This window comes from Lontra canadensis, unplaced genomic scaffold (genome assembly GCF_010015895.1).
Source record: "Lontra canadensis isolate GAN:19392208 unplaced genomic scaffold, GSC_riverotter_1.0 scaffold23, whole genome shotgun sequence".
In the NCBI taxonomy this organism is placed as follows: domain Eukaryota; kingdom Metazoa; phylum Chordata; class Mammalia; order Carnivora; family Mustelidae; genus Lontra; species Lontra canadensis.
Genome location: NW_022631017.1, coordinates 7513630 through 7530900, shown reverse-complemented (window position 1 = coordinate 7530900; position 17271 = coordinate 7513630). Strand labels below are relative to the sequence as shown.

At 38.4% G+C, this 17271-nt stretch overlaps 2 protein-coding genes across 13 annotated transcripts in view; one reads left to right on the top strand and one right to left on the bottom strand.

The window, feature by feature from the left end:
* NFYA (nuclear transcription factor Y subunit alpha) overlaps positions 1-17271 on the top strand; it is a 28532-nt gene that overhangs the window by 7203 nt on the left and 4058 nt on the right. For 3 of the 12 annotated variants that reach the window (XM_032862258.1, XM_032862260.1, XM_032862261.1), the window contains exons 3-9: positions 1486-1572; positions 4620-4766; positions 11252-11383; positions 11574-11679; positions 13383-13549; positions 14622-14795; positions 15646-15747. In XM_032862258.1, coding sequence (XP_032718149.1) covers positions 1486-1572; positions 4620-4766; positions 11252-11383; positions 11574-11679; positions 13383-13549; positions 14622-14795; positions 15646-15747 — 915 coding nt within the window. Of the gene's footprint in view, positions 1-1463; positions 1573-4619; positions 4767-11251; positions 11384-11573; positions 11680-13382; positions 13550-14621; positions 14796-15645; positions 15748-17271 lie in introns of all 12 variants that reach the window. The other 9 variants (XM_032862257.1, XM_032862255.1, XM_032862265.1 and 6 more) reach the window with 7 other exon arrangements.
* The window catches only part of TREML1 (triggering receptor expressed on myeloid cells like 1), a 75932-nt gene continuing 60405 nt past the window's right edge, over positions 1745-17271 (bottom strand). Inside the window, exon 6 of the mRNA XM_032862270.1 lies at positions 1745-1814. Within this exon, the coding sequence (XP_032718161.1) occupies positions 1775-1814 (40 nt within the window). The 3' untranslated portion in view covers positions 1745-1774. The remainder of the gene's footprint in view (positions 1815-17271) is intronic.

Below are 17271 nucleotides of genomic sequence, written 5' to 3'. Positions count from 1 at the left end.
GCCGGAATGCTTTTTGAAGATTGGACGTGCTGGGATTTCTCTCATGAGCTCTGTGTTCAGTCCATGACAACAGAGAAATTTGCTCTTCTCAGGAGTCTTGTGTAATACTGAATTGCCCATTTCATTTTGCTTCAAGTCAAGACCTGGTCTGTTCTCAAATGGAAATACCTGGTCTGTTCTCAGATGGAAATGTGGAGTTCTTTTTTGTTTGTTTGTTTGTTTGTTTGTTTTCTGGATTCAGTTTTGTTGTTTCTCTTCTTGATTAAGCTAGCTTTGTGATCTTTCAGGGCTGTGGCATAGTGATAAACCAAGATAGTCAGCATCCAAGAAATCCACTGTTCTTTGATTTGATCCGTCTCGGTGCTTATTCTGAAAAGCTGTAGTTCAACATGAGGTTAATACTTAGGCCCTCTTACGAATAAGCACATACTAGAAAGGAATCCCCTGTTGGTTTATTCCTTAATAAGATAGATTGCTTTTTTAGATTTATAGAGAGATTACATTTTCTGATGCTCTTTACTAGCTTTTTATTTTAGTAAAAGTTTACTTGTGTTTCTCCCTAGAAGAAAAGACATTCATTATGTATCTATTTGATCTTAGGCCAGGATTGGGGAATGTTTTGTTTCCAAAAGGGAACTTAGAGAATACAGAAAAGTAGATGGTAGGGAGTGCAAAAACTATTTTGATGGTAACTTGTTCCTAGCTAATGATCAAAGGAAGGAGCAACTTTTGATTAAAAGAAAGTAATTATTTAAACTCTTTCGCTGGCTTTTCCTTCCACACGCAGCTGCTGTGTCTCTGGCAGCTTCCTTCCCCTGCCTGCTTGGGGAAGGATTCCACAAAGGGCCTTCTATTCACAGAATCGCCCTGATGGATGAAGTCTTCTGTCAGAATTTATCATTAAAGGATATAAAAATTAGGTTAAATCACTGAAAACATTGCTTCTAAGGTAATCCAATTAAGTAGAAGTTATCTTAGTTTTGGACCATGAGAGCAGTGACCAGCATGAAGATGATTTTGGTTCACAGTGATTGCTTCATTCTTCCTATCTGGTGATTACATTTAAGTCCCAGAAATTCTTCACTGTAGCTTCAAAGCTGTAAAAACCTGATAACTTTGTTGTTGTGAACTCATTTGAGGAAATAAAAAGCATTAAGATAACTCAAAGCAGAAGGATCAAATGCTTATTTCTGGAGGGAAGGAGTTCATTTAAAAAAATTGTGTTAACGATGGACAACTATTGTTTTGGGTCATGGAAATGTGTTTTGAGTTTCACTCTGGGGATAGAAGGCTAATATCTTTGATCCTGCTACCATGACAAAACAGCTTCAGTATAGGGAGTCTCTACAGTTTTAAAGTCTTCTTGGGTGGGACTGTTGAAAGAAGATTCCCTCCCTCTCTCACAAGAGGTAAGGTGATCTCATATCTTGAACTCTCCCATTTCCTTCCTGACACATTTCAAGCTCTTCCTGTTCCTGTTCTCAGCAGCAGGGTGGTGTCACTGCTGTCCAGTTGCAGACTGAGGCCCAGGTGGCATCCGCCTCAGGCCAGCAAGTCCAGACCCTCCAGGTAGTGGTGCCCTCTCTGATTCTCTGTAAGCCCTGCATGAACTTCTCCTATCCTCATGTCTGGTGCTGTTTGTGGTAGGATCTCAAGGAGGAATGGCAAAGCCAGTTGCATGTTTTTGATGCTGTTAACTTGTCTTTGAGGCTTATAAGATTCCAGTTTCCTTATGTTTCATGCCTAGTCATGTAGCGACCCCAGTATCAATTTTCTAAAACTGAATTTGGCTGTTGTGTTTCTTTGGGAATACCGAGGAAGGAAATGGTATAAGTGACGGCAAGAAATTCTTGCAAGTGACATTAGAATCTATTTAGATCTCAAACTCTATGATCAGAATGCATGGTAAAATTCCGATTTGTATTTATCATAGTGGAATAAAAAATAACTAGGGTTAGATTATGTTTTATTTTTATTAAAAGGGCAACTCAGCTGCAGAATAATTCTTTTACTTTGCAAGCTTTATCTGATCAGTGAATCTTATTAATCTCTTAGCTGCTGCCTTTTCACTACCTTTCCTGAGGAAACCATGTCCAGTTTTATTACTACATTTGCAAAGATTATCGTGTATCTCTTCCTCAGACAGAGGTGGAATATGCTTTCTATAAGACTTAGGTGTTACAGCCTATAAGAATTCTTAACTAGAGCAGTTCTCTAACATTATGTATTGCCAAGCTAAATATCCTAAATTGGGGTTATATTTTGGCCAGTGCCTATGTAAAAATGAGAGTAAAAGCCCAAGTTTTTTCTGTGTCTGTGGGTTACTTTGATGAAAATGACTCTGTTTTGAGAAATTGGCAAAATTTGAATGCCCTTCCTTTTTTCCTCCATTTAATGGAAAGGATTCAAAGTAGGATTTAGAATGTAGAACTGGCATCTTACTTCAGTGCTGTGAAGCACCTGGCAGTTACCTGCCCCTCATCGTAATCATTTCAGCCCTACTCACACACTTGCCACGTGTAGTGCCTGATGGTAATATGCAGTCAGTTCTGGACATAAATTAGGCTGAAAAAATGCTGAGCTTATAGGTACTCCTAAATATGTTCAAATCTCACAATAGCTTGTTCTTCATGTTTTTCATGCTTGCTTCATCTTATTGATACATAAAACAGTATTGTCATTAACCACTTGTGGAATGGGAATGTAACATGCTCTTAACTGTATGGCTTCTTGTCTGATGCATGTGTCCTTGTAATCATTCATATGTTGTAAACACAGTGGGCTCCTTGGAGTCTCAAATGGTTTATCATGTATACATTTAGCGTGTCAGTGAGGGGAGAAGTTCAAGATGATGGGTAGTCAGAAACTTACAAACAGTTGGGCCTTAAAATTTATGTTTCTTACTTATGTAGATTTTATTTAAAAGAAATGGAAACACTTTATGTAAATGATGAAAAGCTTTCCTCCAGGGGTCTCATTATTTTGGAGAATTTTTAATACTTCTTGCAGTTACTCATTTAATAAATATTCAGAACAGCCCTTTCTGATCAAGTATATGCAAACATTGGTGTAGCAAAGGGAATTTAATTTGATAAGGAAGGGAGAAAGCATGAGAGAATCAGATTGTAAAGTCCTTTAAAAAGTAAAGGGGAATTTCTCAATGAACAGTTTCATAAACTTATGAAACTTAGGATTTAAATGTTCCTAAAGATTCTGATGCATTTGGTGGTGGTGAGGAAGAGGGCACCTTTTCTTTCTTTCTTTCTTTCTTTCTTTCTTTCTTTTTTTTTAAAGATTTATTTATTTATTTATTTGACAGAGATCACAAGTAGGCAGAGAGGCAGGCAGAGAGAGAGGAGGAAGCAGGCTCCCCGCTGAGCAGAGAGCCCATGTGGGGCTCGATTCCAGGACCCCGGGATCACGACCCAAGCCCAAGGCAGAGGCTTTAACCCACTGAGCCACCCAGGCGCCCCATGGAAGAGGGCACCTTAATATCTAATCTATTCATCTAGGGAAGACTGACCTTTTAACCAATTACTGTTACTTGAACATACTTTTCAAGGGAATTAAGAATTTAGAATTAGAATTCATATTTTAGTCATATGAATATTCTTGTGTTCTGTTGCAAATAATTCCTCAAAACAAGGACAGAATCTGAAAATGAAAATTTTGGACTTGTAGCTATTCTTTTGGACGTTCCATTTCATTTTTAACATGGCTTGTTTTTTTGGCTTTTGGAATGCAGTCAGTTAGCTAGGCGTTTTTTATATTGGGATTTAAGGTGTTACAGGGCAGGTATAATGCCCTGGCTTCTAAAGTAGTCTGTTTACTCATAGGAGCTTGAAAGTTGGGAGTTTTTTGGTACACTTGAGTGTATTAATTCCCATATTTATCACTGTTTCTTTTAAAACTAAAACAACTATGCAGATATTGGAGGGTCCAGTGTGAGGAATTCACCAAAGAGCTTGAAAACTGATCAGAAAATATTTCTAGGCCTTCCCTAGTGGGCTCTTGAAACAACCATAGGACTAGAATTCCCAGAGTGATATAGAGAATAAAAGTTGTATATTTCATTTATGCTTGAGAGACTATAGGGAGAAAGGGTCTTCTGCATAAGCTTCCAGAGCTGCTTGCTACCCATCCTTCTGGAGTCATTGCTGGGTGGTTTGATTTATTCCTTCCAGCTTATGTAGAATTTGCACTCACCCACCATCACCACCATCAGCCTTCCCTCTCATTGCCTCCTCTCCAGCCTTTACTAGAAACTATACCTGAATGTTAGTCTCAAAAGGCATATAGTCTGGATGTTTTGATTAAGTGCTTCTCATAGATTTAGCCTGTATTTGATGACAAATGCCTTATATCTGTTGAGACTTCCTTAAGACCCTGGATATACTTCATTATATCTGACCTTAAAGTGTTCAATTTGGCGTTTAGTCAAAGATAGAGCATTTTTAAAGAAGATAACTTGAAGACAGGGACTTGAGACTTACTTTCTTAGTGTCTCTTCTACCTTTTCCCCCTCTACCAAGGCAGCAGAGTAGTTCCAGTGATTATCTTTGGTAAAAACCATTTTGTGTCTTATGTTATTTCATTGTTCTTATCTTATTTCCTTCTAGGTTCAGGGGCAGCCATTAATGGTACAGGTCAGTGGAGGCCAATTAATCACATCAACTGGCCAGCCCATCATGGTCCAAGCTGTCCCTGGTGGACAAGGTCAAACCATCATGCAAGTACCTGTGTCTGGGACTCAGGGTTTGCAGCAGGTGAGCGATGCAAAAAAATGTTCAGACAGAATATCAGAGTAACAGAGCAGAGGTTTTAAAGAAGAGCGTGTTAGAAACTGTTTGACTGTTGATTTGGCATTGAATCATTTGCCACCCTACAGTCACAAAATTAGTCAATTTTCTACTTTTGTACCACCAGTGACAAAAGAATTAAAGAAATTGGGACATCTCTGGTAAGGACTAAAATGTTAGGTATGATCTTGAATCCGTATATAAAGAATACAAAAAGATGAGAGTCCTGTTTATTAGAAGTAATTCATTGGTTTTATCTTCTTTGGAACTTCTGGCAACTGAAAGAATTTATAGTGTGCCTTGGAAATTAACTGTTCTTGGTCAGGAATGTTCTTTTTTCATCACTTGCTAGATAATCCAAATTATAAATTACTTGGAAAAAAATGAAATCTGAAAATGAAAATTTTGGACTTGTAGCTATTCTTTTGGACGTTCCATTTCATTTCTAACATGGCTTCTTTTTTTGGCTTTTGGAATGCAGTCAGTTAGCTAGGTGTCTTTATTTTGGGATTTAAGATGTTACAGAGCACATATAATGCCCTGGCTTCTGAAGCAGTCTGTTTACTCATAGGAGCTTGAAAGTTGGGAGTTTTTTGGTACACTTGAGTGTATTAAAAGAATAGCTACAAGTCCAAAATTTTCATTTTCAGATTTCATTTTTTTCCAAGTAATTTATAATTTGGATTATCTAGCAAGTGATGAAAAAAAAATGCTTTAGTCCAAACCCATCACACACACCTAAAGCTGTACTTAGAGCAAAATGTGTAACCCTTAAATACTTCTTCTTTTCTAAGATTTTATTTATTTATTTGCCAACAGAGCACAAGCAAGGAGATCAGCAGGCTGAGGGAGTGGGAGAAGCAGACTCCCTGCTGAGCAGGGAGCCTGACATGTGGCTCAGTCCCTGGACCCTGGGATCATGACATGAACCAAAGGCAGACACCTAACTGACTGAGCCATGCAGGCACCCCAATACTTTTATTTTAAAAGAACTGAAAAATGAATGGTATTTCCCTTACAAAATTAGAGAAAGGAAGAAAGAACAAAATGAACAAAAAAGTAGGTTAAAATTAATGAAGTAGAAAATTAACAAAAATGTAGAAAGGGTAAATAAAGGCAGATTCTGTAAACAGACCGGTAAAGTGCTTAGGTAAATCCACTGGAAAGACCAGTTCAGAAACAGAAAACGAAGGTAAAATAAGACCTGCAGCTCGGTAGCGTCAGATTTGTAAAAACTAGAGGGATTTTTTATTGAGTTGGTAAAAATTAAAAAGAGTTTATGTCCAATGCTATAATAGATGTAGAGAAAAGGAAACATTATTATTGGTAATTTCAAATTCTGAAAGCATCTCACTATTAAATATATAAATATAAACCTTTGCTCTTTCTGCCCCACTTCTGAGAATCCGTTGTATAAGAAGAAAAGCACCCACGGACAGGGGAAAATGTGCAAAAACATTGCAGCATTGTACTAGAAAAAAAAATGTAACCTATATGTCCATTCCATCAATAAGGATAAAGAAATTGTTGAGTACATCATACTCTATATGTTCATATATGGAGCATTTTGTCCTTATTAAAAAGCATGAGGGGGGCGCCTGGGTGGCTCAGTGGGTTAAAGCCTCTGCCTTTGGCTCAGGTCATGATCCCAGGGTCCTGGGATCGAGCCCCGCATTGGGCTCTCTGCTCAGCAGGGAGCCTGCTCCCCCCTCTCTCTCTGCCTGCCTCTCTGCCTACTTGTGATCCCTGTCTGTCAAATAAATAAAATCCTTAAAAAAAAAAATTAAAATTAAAAAATTTTAAAAGTGTGAGGGGTAACAGATATTGAAGTATTTTTAGTGAAAAATAATTTGCAGAGAATTATATACTATGTGATTTCTGTAATGAATAGCCAAACACTCAGGGGTATATATGTTTATGTGCATAGAGGCAGGGGCAAGGGAGAACTATTAACTTTCTAGTATATCTGTATCTTGTTTTAACAGTCAAAATGATTCCAATGATTTAGTTATTCTGGAGGAATTTAATAGAAGTTGAAAAACCCAGCCATGATCACACTACTTCATAAATCTAAATTAATTTTTATATAAACCCTTGTAATTTTATGTATACTTTCCTTACAAAGTGTATTCTGGGATTTTTTGTTTGTTTTGCTTTATTTTTGTTTTTTTGTTTCTATAGGTAAGATCACTATAAATGTATTTGAGTGTGATTGCTTTATTTTCCAGTTGAATTCTTAGAGTAATTTCTTTGGAGTGGAGGTATTGCTTGAGCAAAGGGTAAGATCATTTTTAAGGCCGTTGGCATATTTTTGCCAAGATAGAGTTGTAGTTAGGATTAAAAATAGCTTCCACATTGCTCTATGCATAAATGTATGAGGCTTTAAATATATTTTTTGTGTGTTTGCCGCAGCGTTGTACTGCTATTTCATTTCTGTCCTTCCCATTGCCTCCTCTCCAACACCCCCTTGCCATGCCTTCCTCTCCACTGTTGAGTGGAAATGGTATAATGCTAGGAACTGTGTACTGTGAATGCAGTGACCTGACTTCATTCCCAGGTCTGCCATTAAACAGGATTTCTAATCCTGGCCAAGTCAGTTGATTGTCAGTGTTCTCTTCCAGAAATGCATTTTATATCAGGTGATGTTTAGGATTCATTCCAGCTCTGAATTCCATGATTTTATGGGGAATATTTTGGCCTTTAAGAGACTTTGAAAGGGTTATTTATTTCATTCCCTTCCCTCCAAGTAGGACTCTAAGTAATCAAACCACTCTGGAGAAATTCTTTTCTGTTAACATGTATAAAGCTTTGGTATGATTCCTTAGCCTCCTTTAAAATGCTTTTTATTAGAGATTGCTTCTCATTAGTGTTTTTTGAATAACCATATCTTTTAGAACAGTACTCCTTAATCTTTTTTTGAATTGCATGCTCTATTTTAGAATTCCATTAAAACCTGTATCCCCTTAGAAAAGGTACAGATGTTCAGATACATGCTAAATTTGTGTTTAATCTTAAATGAAGATCCCTGGCTTTTAATAAGGATAGTGGAACCAAAGTAGAGAGTGAAGAAATAAATGCAGGAATATTGGAAGTTAATGTATAATTAAAAATAGTATAAAATACCAGTGAAGAAGTGGTATAAGAATGACCTAGAAAAAGAAAACACAGTGTCTATCTCATACTGTATACTTGATAGATTTACAGTATAAATATAAACAAACATACTTGGAAACTTTGAGATTTTATTTACAGGAGAATTTTCTTTATGTTGTGGAGTAGAGAAGGATTTTTTAAAGAAATGAAAACAAAATTTATGTGACTGTTCAAAATAAAAATGTATATACATCAAAATATAAATAAAAGACATGGTACAGATAAGCAGGGGATACTTTCAACACACATAATTTGGTTTGTGTCCAAAATCCATAAAGAATGTTTATGTACTGATATGAAAATAACAATGAACAAAGAATATGAATAGATGGAAAAGGAAATCCAAATGACTAATAGCAGGTATCCCTTGCTGTTTGAAACTCAGGAAATAGATTCAGATAACTAAATAAATTTGTTTACTTCTTTATGTATTTGCCACTACTTTCTCAGTGCCAACTATGACCTAACTATTTGGAAAAAGTAGTTAAGAAGACCTAAATAGAGGATTCTGGGAAGGTGGTGGAGCAGAACATTCCAGGAATCTTACTCCCGAACCTACACAATAATCGCACTGGCAGTGTCTATCTGATACAAACTATTTTGGAACTCTGGATTCTACTGAAACCTTTTTACTTATGGGGGAGACATAGACTTACAGTGAAGATAATTTCAATAAGTTTGAGTTCTTAGCACAATAGCAGCTCCCCAGCAGCCTAGCAGGTAGCTGCACACAGGTCTTAAAGAAACCTCTGGGCAGCTTATAGGAGCCAAGGTGAACAAAATAGATGCCATCCTCTAAAATCAGGGATCACTGATTGCTACTTCTGATCAGAGGTGCAGACGAAGGAGGAGGCAGCCTATGTCGTCACACCTTACCCCTCTGTTGTATAAGTCCCTCTCCCTCTAGCTGAAGTGACTGCTAAGGAATTTTTTATTTTTATTTTTATTTTATTTATTTGACAGAGAGAGAGAGAGAGATCACAAGTAGGCAGAGAGGCAGGCAGAGAGAGAGGGGGAAGCAGTCTCCCCGCTGAGCAGAGAGCCCAATGCGGGGCTCCATCCCAGGACCCTGAGATCATGACCTGAGCCGAAGGCAGAGGCTTAACCACTGAGCCACCCAGGCGCTGCTAGAGAATTTTTTAAAAGCCAGCACCCTTTCCTGCCCCCTTCATTTTCTCCTTTTCCCCTTTTCGAGAGCTTAACTTTAGACTCTAGGACACTCAGAAGAAGTTGAATATTTGGAAAAATTAGAAAAGGACTACACATACTCGGGGACAGTCACAGGCTCAGAAAAGGCCTTGGGTTTATGCTTTAGGCTGATTTTTTGGCACAGAGACTGCCTACAGCAATCAAAACAATAACAGCAAATCCCAGGGAAGGGAAAGAATTTGATTTCCACAGCTACTACATTATTTGACTTAATATGCAGTTTCCAACAAAAGTCATAAGGCCTACAAAGACACAGGAAAGTATGACCCATTCAGAGGAAGAAATTAATCTAGAAACTGTCCTTTTAAAAAATAGATTTACTATAAGACAAACATTTTAAAAATAACTGCCCTAGAGATGCCCAAAGAACTACAAGAAGATGTTGGAAAAGTCAGGGAAGCAATGTATGAACAAAATGGAAAAACCTATAAAGAGATAGAAAACCTGAAAAGAAATTGCGGCACTGATAAGTACGATAATGAAAATGAAAAATTGACTAGAAAGATTCAGAGCAAATTTGAACAGATAGAAGAAAGAATTGATGAAGGTAAGGCAGTGGAAGTGATTGGATCTGAGGAACAGAAAAAGAAAACATTGGAAAGAAGTGAACTGTGAGTCCACTATCGAGTGTGCCAACAGATGCATTGTGGGAGTGTCAGAAGAGAAAAGTACAGAGAGAATATTTGAAGAAATGGCTGAAAATTTCCCAAATCTGTTGAAAGACAGGAAGGTGAACTCAGAGACCCACAGCAAAACACATAACCATTAAACTTTTGGAAGCCACAAATAGAGAATCTTGAAAGCACCAAGAGAAAAGTGATTTACAGGGGATCCTGAGTAAGATTGTTAGCAGATTTCTCATCAGAAATTTTGGAGGCCAGAAGGCAGTGACTGATAGATGCGGAGTGCTAATAGAAAATAAACCTAGGGGCACTTGGGCAACTCAGTCTGTTAAGCATCCAACTCTTAATCTCAGCTCAGGTCTTGATCTCAGGGTTGTGAGTTGAAGCTACACTGGGCTCCATGATGGTTATGGAGCCTACTTTAAAAAAAAAAAAAAATCAATCAATGGGGCACCTGGGTGGATTAGTCGGTTAAGTGTCTGTCTTCAGCTCATCGATGCAAGAGCCCCCCCCCCCAAAATACTGGCAAACCCAAATCCAGAGCATATTAAAAATTAAACACTATGATCAAATGGGATATATTCCCAGAGTTCAAAGATGCTTCCGCATAGTAATATTGATCAATGTAATACATTACAGTAACAGAATAAAGGGGGAAAAAAACCCTAGTCTGTTGAAATAACACTCAGATCAAACTTGCAAAAAGATAGAATGTATTATTTATGGGAAACTTCTAAACTAAAACCTATAGATAGGTTTTTATGGGTAGACATGTGTAAAATGCTCTGTGAGGATGATCACATTTTAATACAGTGAATAATTTTTAGATGGGAAGGGAATGTTAAATGAAGCAAATATGGCAGTTAATTTGTGAAATCTGAGTGGTGACTGCATGGGTTTCTAATATGATAGTCTCAATTTTTCTGTATGTTTAAAGCTTTTGTATATACATATTTATAGAATAACTTTTTCAAGATTTTATTATAGGGAGCATTAAATAGACAAAAACAAAGAGAATGGTATGATGAATCCCTACCACCCAGCTTCAACATTTATCAAAACATAATCAGACTTCTAGTTGCACCTGTATTCCCTTACTCTCTCAAGAATTATTTTGAATATATATATAATATTCTTTTATCTATGAAAAATACTTCGCAATGTTTTTAATGAATATGCTTTTAAACTATATATAACCATGTAGGCATGGTTATATATCATCTTTTTTAAAACTGACTTTGATTCCTTAAAATCATCCTATATCTAGACAGCAGCCAAAGTTCCCCCATTGTTTCATGAATGGAAAACAACTTATACCTAATTTATAATAAAGAACAAAACAAGATTCTTTTTTTCCTCTTCAGAGCCTTTCTTGCTTTCTAGAGGAACTTGGGTACCTAATACTCCAGGACTGAAAGAAACCAGTGCCAAGAGGGTACTAACCTTTCTCTGTGTTCTCTTGCACAGATACAGTTGGTCCCACCTGGACAGATTCAGATCCAGGGTGGGCAGGCTGTGCAGGTACAGGGCCAGCAGGGCCAGACCCAGCAGATCATCATTCAGCAGCCCCAGACAGCAGTCACTGCTGGCCAGACCCAGGTAATTCCCATTATCTCTCTTAACCCAAGAGCATGACTGATTGGGAAGGGTCAGACAGCTGAGCCAAATATTTCATGGGTGTAGAAGTGGGGAAGAAAACCATAGAAAATGTTATTTTCTTTACTTAAAAAGAATGGTCCTTTGTGGTAGCTTTGGAATCTATTAAATTGTCATAATTTCTGTCCTTCAGACCCAGCAGCAGATTGCTGTCCAGGGACAGCAAGTGGCACAGACTGCCGAAGGGCAAACCATTGTCTATCAGCCAGTGAATGCAGATGGCACCATTCTACAGCAAGGTAAGTGTGCCTGTGCATTTTTGTAGGTCTTTGGGGGGCATCTTTTTTATTCTTTGAGTAAATCACTGCTGCACAAATTTTGTGGTGACCTCCACACAACATACTTTTTAAGATTTTATTTATTTGATAGTTGGAGATCACAAGTAGGCAGAGAGGCAAGCAGAGAGGGGAGGGGGAGGCAGGCTCCCTGCTGAGCAGGATCCTGCGATCATGACCTGAGCCAAAGACAGAGGCTTTAACCCACTGAGCCACCTAGGTGCCCCACACACAACATATGTTTGAATAACAAAATTTTTTCTAAATCTCCATTGATTGTTTTTTTCTTGTCATTCATACAAATGTTGGTAACATTTGTAGGCGATCCTACAGTGGTTGTTAAAAGACTGTCCCTAGGAATTATAGAAGCTTGAACCTCTTTGGGGGAAAAAAGTATTTCTAAATAGAAGATTGGAAATATAGTTTCGTTATTGGTAATGGAAGAAACAGATTAGAAGTCAGGTTGGCATTTGTGTTGTTGCTACTTACAGGGATTTTGGGTGTTTTTTTTTTTTTTCTTTTTTTTGATCTACTTTATTATTAGTTTTTTCCCAAAAGACTTACTATATGCCCACTATGTATGCAGCACTTCACTAAGAAAGAATTTTCTTCTCAGAGAACCTATAATCTATTAAGGGAGACACATATGTGACCTAATAAATGCAGTGCCGAGGCTTTATAGAGGTATGCTCTAGGAATAGATAGTACATAAACATAGGAGCGATGAAATCTGTTTGACTTGGGAGGAGAATGGACTTCAGAGAAGAGGAGATGGCTCAAACTGAACTTCAGAGCTTTTGGAAGCCTCTGTCAGATAATTAAATCTGGAAAAGACATCTGAGTCTCTGAGCAAAAGTTTGACTTGTGAGGGGGTACCTGGGTGGATCAAATCAAGTCAGTTAAGCCTCCTTGATTTCAGCTCAGCTCATGATCTCAGGGTTGTGAGATCAAGCCCCAAGTTGGGCTCCATGCTAGGCATGGAGCCTGCTTAGGATTCTCTCTTTCCCTCTCCCTCTGCCTGCCCCCACTCACACCCATGCATGCTATCTCCAAAAAAAAAAAAAAAAAACCTTTGACTTGTGATTAAAATTTAGCAGTATACAAGCTCCAGTGAGTGCGGTAGGTCTGCTCTCCTGTGACTCAGGAGAAAGCCTGAACAAGATTGAGCCCAGGGCTTAAAACAGAAAATGGTGAACAAATCCATAAGTGGTACTGGTGATAGTTTGGGGCATGGAGTGCTTGGTTTAGCAGGTTGAGTCGTTGTCAGTTTAGGATAAACAAATTATAAATTTATAAAATCTCCATCCTAAACAGATTATTCATATGTACAAAAACAGTGGTATAGCTGAAGTCAGACAGACCTCTAGAAGAGGAGGCCTCCAAACTTTCTCACCAGCTATTGAACTGGAATACCTAGGGAGGTATCCACTAGAAGGATAATTTTATCAGAACTGGAATCCAGACAGTGACTAGAATATCAAAGGTAGTGATCCCTTGGCTTACATGTAGCAAACCACACAGAGAGTAGGAGAGTGCTTCTCCCTTTGTGCTGTTTAGTATGTTTTTCCAGGGTAAATAAGCGTGTGCCAGATAGAAGAGGGACTAACTGTGTTCCCTTCTTTCTGTGTACCTGTTTTTTGTTTGTTTTATGTTTTATTTTCTTAAAGTTACAGTCCCTGTTTCAGGCATGATCACCATCCCAGCAGCCAGCTTGGCAGGAGCACAGATCGTTCAGACAGGAGCCAATACCAACACAACCAGCAGTGGGCAAGGGACTGTCACTGTGACACTACCAGTGGCAGGCAATGTGGTCAATTCAGGAGGGATGGTCATGGTAAGAAAACGGATTCTTTACCTCACCATTTCTGTCATTTATCTTTCCATATATCTCTTTGTCAGTTTTTTTGGACTTGTAATTTGATGTCTTTCATAAAGCTTGTTGATAATGTTGGCCCCTTGGGGTTGAATTGATCCTTAAGGCATTTACAGAGATCTACTTCTACAAGAAACATTACAATACATTATAATTCATTCTGAGCCCCTGTTAGGTGTTGGGGACTATTCTAGGTGCTAGAGATAGAGCAGAGGATAAACAGATAGTAGAAATGTCTACTTTTAAGTAATCTTATTCAGAATTCAAATAATGAAGGCACAGGCTACTAATCTTTGGGAAGTGGGCAATATATTGCCCACAGCGAGTGAAATAAAAAGTAAGCTCAAATTCAGATTGTAGTCAGTAAAGAAACCAAAACATGTATGCTATGAATACATTGAGAAGATAGGGAGGGAGAGGTGAGTAGTGGGGTAAGTGGAGGCTAAGTCCTCCTGTCCGAAATGGATGGCAGGACACAATACCTAAAATGGGTAAATTAAGAACAAGTAGTAGAAGCCTGCACACACAGGTGGAGGAAGCTACCAGAAGAAACAACACATCCAATTGAAAGTTGTTTTAGTTGGGAAGGGAATGGGGCATGGAAACCTGTTACTGGTTTCCTCATATACTTAGTAGAGTGTTTTTAGTTTTAGTGTGCTTAGATAAATTAGGTTTAAATTGTTAATAAGTTAAGTAGCTAATTATGTAACTGTAGACATTTTGGTCAACCTACCTTTGTACTATTTCATTGTCTATGATTACTGTTCCTGACCATTAGATGGCAGCAGATTTTTCTAGAAATGGAGTCATAGGTGGACATTGCAGCTCCTGGGTTCCCTATGACAATCCTCTGGAATTTTGATTTAAAATGCAGACCTTGAGTGTAAATGTTATCCAGGAATCTGTATTTAACTATGTGCTCTATAAAAGCTACTCTTTATAGCATTTAGAAAAAATAATGTAACAGGACGCAGTTTCCTGTGTCCATACTGCGTGCCACGATTTAATAAGCTGTGGTTTTCTTTTGGTGTAGATGGTGCCCGGTGCTGGCTCAGTACCTGCTATCCAAAGAATCCCTCTCCCTGGGGCAGAGATGCTCGAAGAAGAGCCTCTCTATGTGAACGCCAAGCAGTACCACCGTATATTAAAGAGGAGGCAAGCCCGAGCTAAACTAGAGGCAGAAGGAAAAATCCCAAAGGAAAGAAGGGTGTGTATAACATTGAAAGAAGGAAGAGAAAGGGCAGGGTTCTACTTTTGAAATTACCTTTTACATGGTTTGTTTCCTTGAGCACCTGCCGAACAATTGAAAGTAAATAGCTATTAGCTTTATACAAGTTTGCATTTGTCATTGCTCTGTGTGGCTGCAGCTACCATAACAAAACAGTAACAGGGGCTTAAAAGAGTTTATTTTTTCCCTCACACAAGAGAAATCCAGAGAGAAATTGTCCTGGGCTGGTAGCCCATTTCCGCAGTCCTCATGATGCTCTCTACAGTCTCACTGTTCTGATAGCTTTAGTGTGCCAAAGTCCAGGTGCCATAGTCCAGGAAGTGCCATAGTCCAGGATGACTGCTTGGGCTCCAGCCTAGGTAGAAAGGAAACAAGAAAGGCACTCTTTCTCAAGGAAACTTTGAAGAAGCTCCATACATCTCATTAGCCATAACTTAATTACATGGCCACACTTAAGCCTGCAAACAAGGCAGGGAAATACAGGGTTTTGGTTTTTGTGTGTTTTTTACTGAGCAGTCATCTGCTCAACTAAAATTTCGCCTGTTAATGAGGTGAAGGAGAGGATGTGTATGGGAAAGGGTAGATAGAGATTGTTGCTACACCTTTGGGAAATCTTTTTTATTTATTATTCGTTTAGCATTCATGTCTTTATGAGAGTTAATATATGGTCAGCTGCTGCCAGTGTTTCCTCCAAAGCTCTCTCTGTAATTCAAGGTCATAATTGCCCCTGGTGGCTCTGATGACACCTCTCCTGAACTTCAGAAAATAGAATCTGTGCATGAGATAACTGTGCTGCTTCCGACTAGTACCTTTATTTCTCTGGTTTTAGAAATACCTGCACGAGTCTCGGCACCGTCACGCCATGGCTCGGAAGCGGGGTGAAGGTGGACGGTTTTTCTCTCCAAAGGAAAAGGATAGTCCCCATATGCAGGTAAGTAGAGGATACACTTCATTCTTCTCTTTTTGCCTTGTATTTTCTTGGGAAGAGCATTCAGAGTCCTCCTTTTACTTTCACACCAGAGACTAACTACATTCTCTAAGTTGAATGCAGTGTTGTCTCTCTCAGATTCCTTTTTGCCTTAAAGTACTAAAGGTCTTCAGTTGAGTGCCCTTTCTTCCTTCTCATCTTTGCCAGTTATTCCTAGTAATTCCTTCTTACAATTCTCATTTTTCTTGATTTAAAAAAAAAAAGTTTATTGTCTCCTAGTGTAATAGCATGATCATCAGCAGGTAACACTTAACTGCTACGTGCCAGCCATTACATGAAGCATTTTTGTAAGAACTTTTTTTTTTTCATTGACTCTTTAAAGCAGCCTCAAGCCCCATGAGGTAAGAATTCTTACTTCCATTTTACAGTTGAATCTGAGGTTTAGAGAGGTTGAGTAGTTTGCCCAAGGTAAAATACTTAATAAAATGATGTACCTAAAATTCAAACCTGGTGCAATTCCAGAACTTATTGTAACTGCTGTACTTCACTGGTTCTTACCTCTGATTCCACTGATTGTACTAATCAGCATTTCTGAGTCAATATATCCAAAAGAGAACTCTTGATTTTTATTCTATTTTTTTATCCCTAAACCAGTCATTCAGTAAATGACCTGTCCATCCACCCAGTTGCTGAAGCTTAAATTGTCCAGTTCTTTAAAAAGTCCTCTTGTTTTTACCTCTAAAATAATAATCCAAATTAGTCAACAACATTTTTTTCCCTTCCAGCTGGCATCAGCCTGAAGAAATCCTTTATTTGCTTCAGTTCATGTAACAGCTGCCTACTGGTGTCCTTTCTTCCATTCTTGTGCTTCACTAGTCCATTCTTCACATCTTTGTGTGGTCTTCCTAAAATGTGTGTCATCTCACATCACTGTCCTGCTTAAACCTTCCACTCCTGCCATTTCCCACTTGCCCTTAGACTAAAATCCAGAGTGCTTATCATGGCCAAAAAGGCACATGTGCGATCGAGCTCCTGCCTACATCTGGCTTCATTTCCTCCTGTTCATGGTCTTTATGCTCTTGCTGTATTGTTCATTGATCTGTCTCCTGCCGTAGGACCTTTGTCTTGAAGATAGCTAATTTATAAAGCGTGACTGTCTTTTATCTTTTAGGTTTTGGTTTAAATCTGAGGCTGGAGCCCAAGTAGGTCTCTTCAATCTCATTATTTTTTCACATCTTCCTCTTCTATTGAGCATCATAATAATCGACTTGTTTTATTCGTGTCATTGTTAAGTCAACGTCTCCTTCACTAGACTGTAAGCTGTGTAGAGAGTAGAGAATTGTTTTGTTCTCCATTGTATTGATTGGACTTAGCATAATACCCAATCCAGAACAAGCACTCGGTAAATGTGTGTTGAGTTCATGGTTCGTCCCATTTCCTGCTACTTTATTCTGTGTGACATTGCATCCCACCTGTACTACCGCCAAATCGGTCTTTAGAAGGTAGTGCTTTTTTAACCATGTTGGT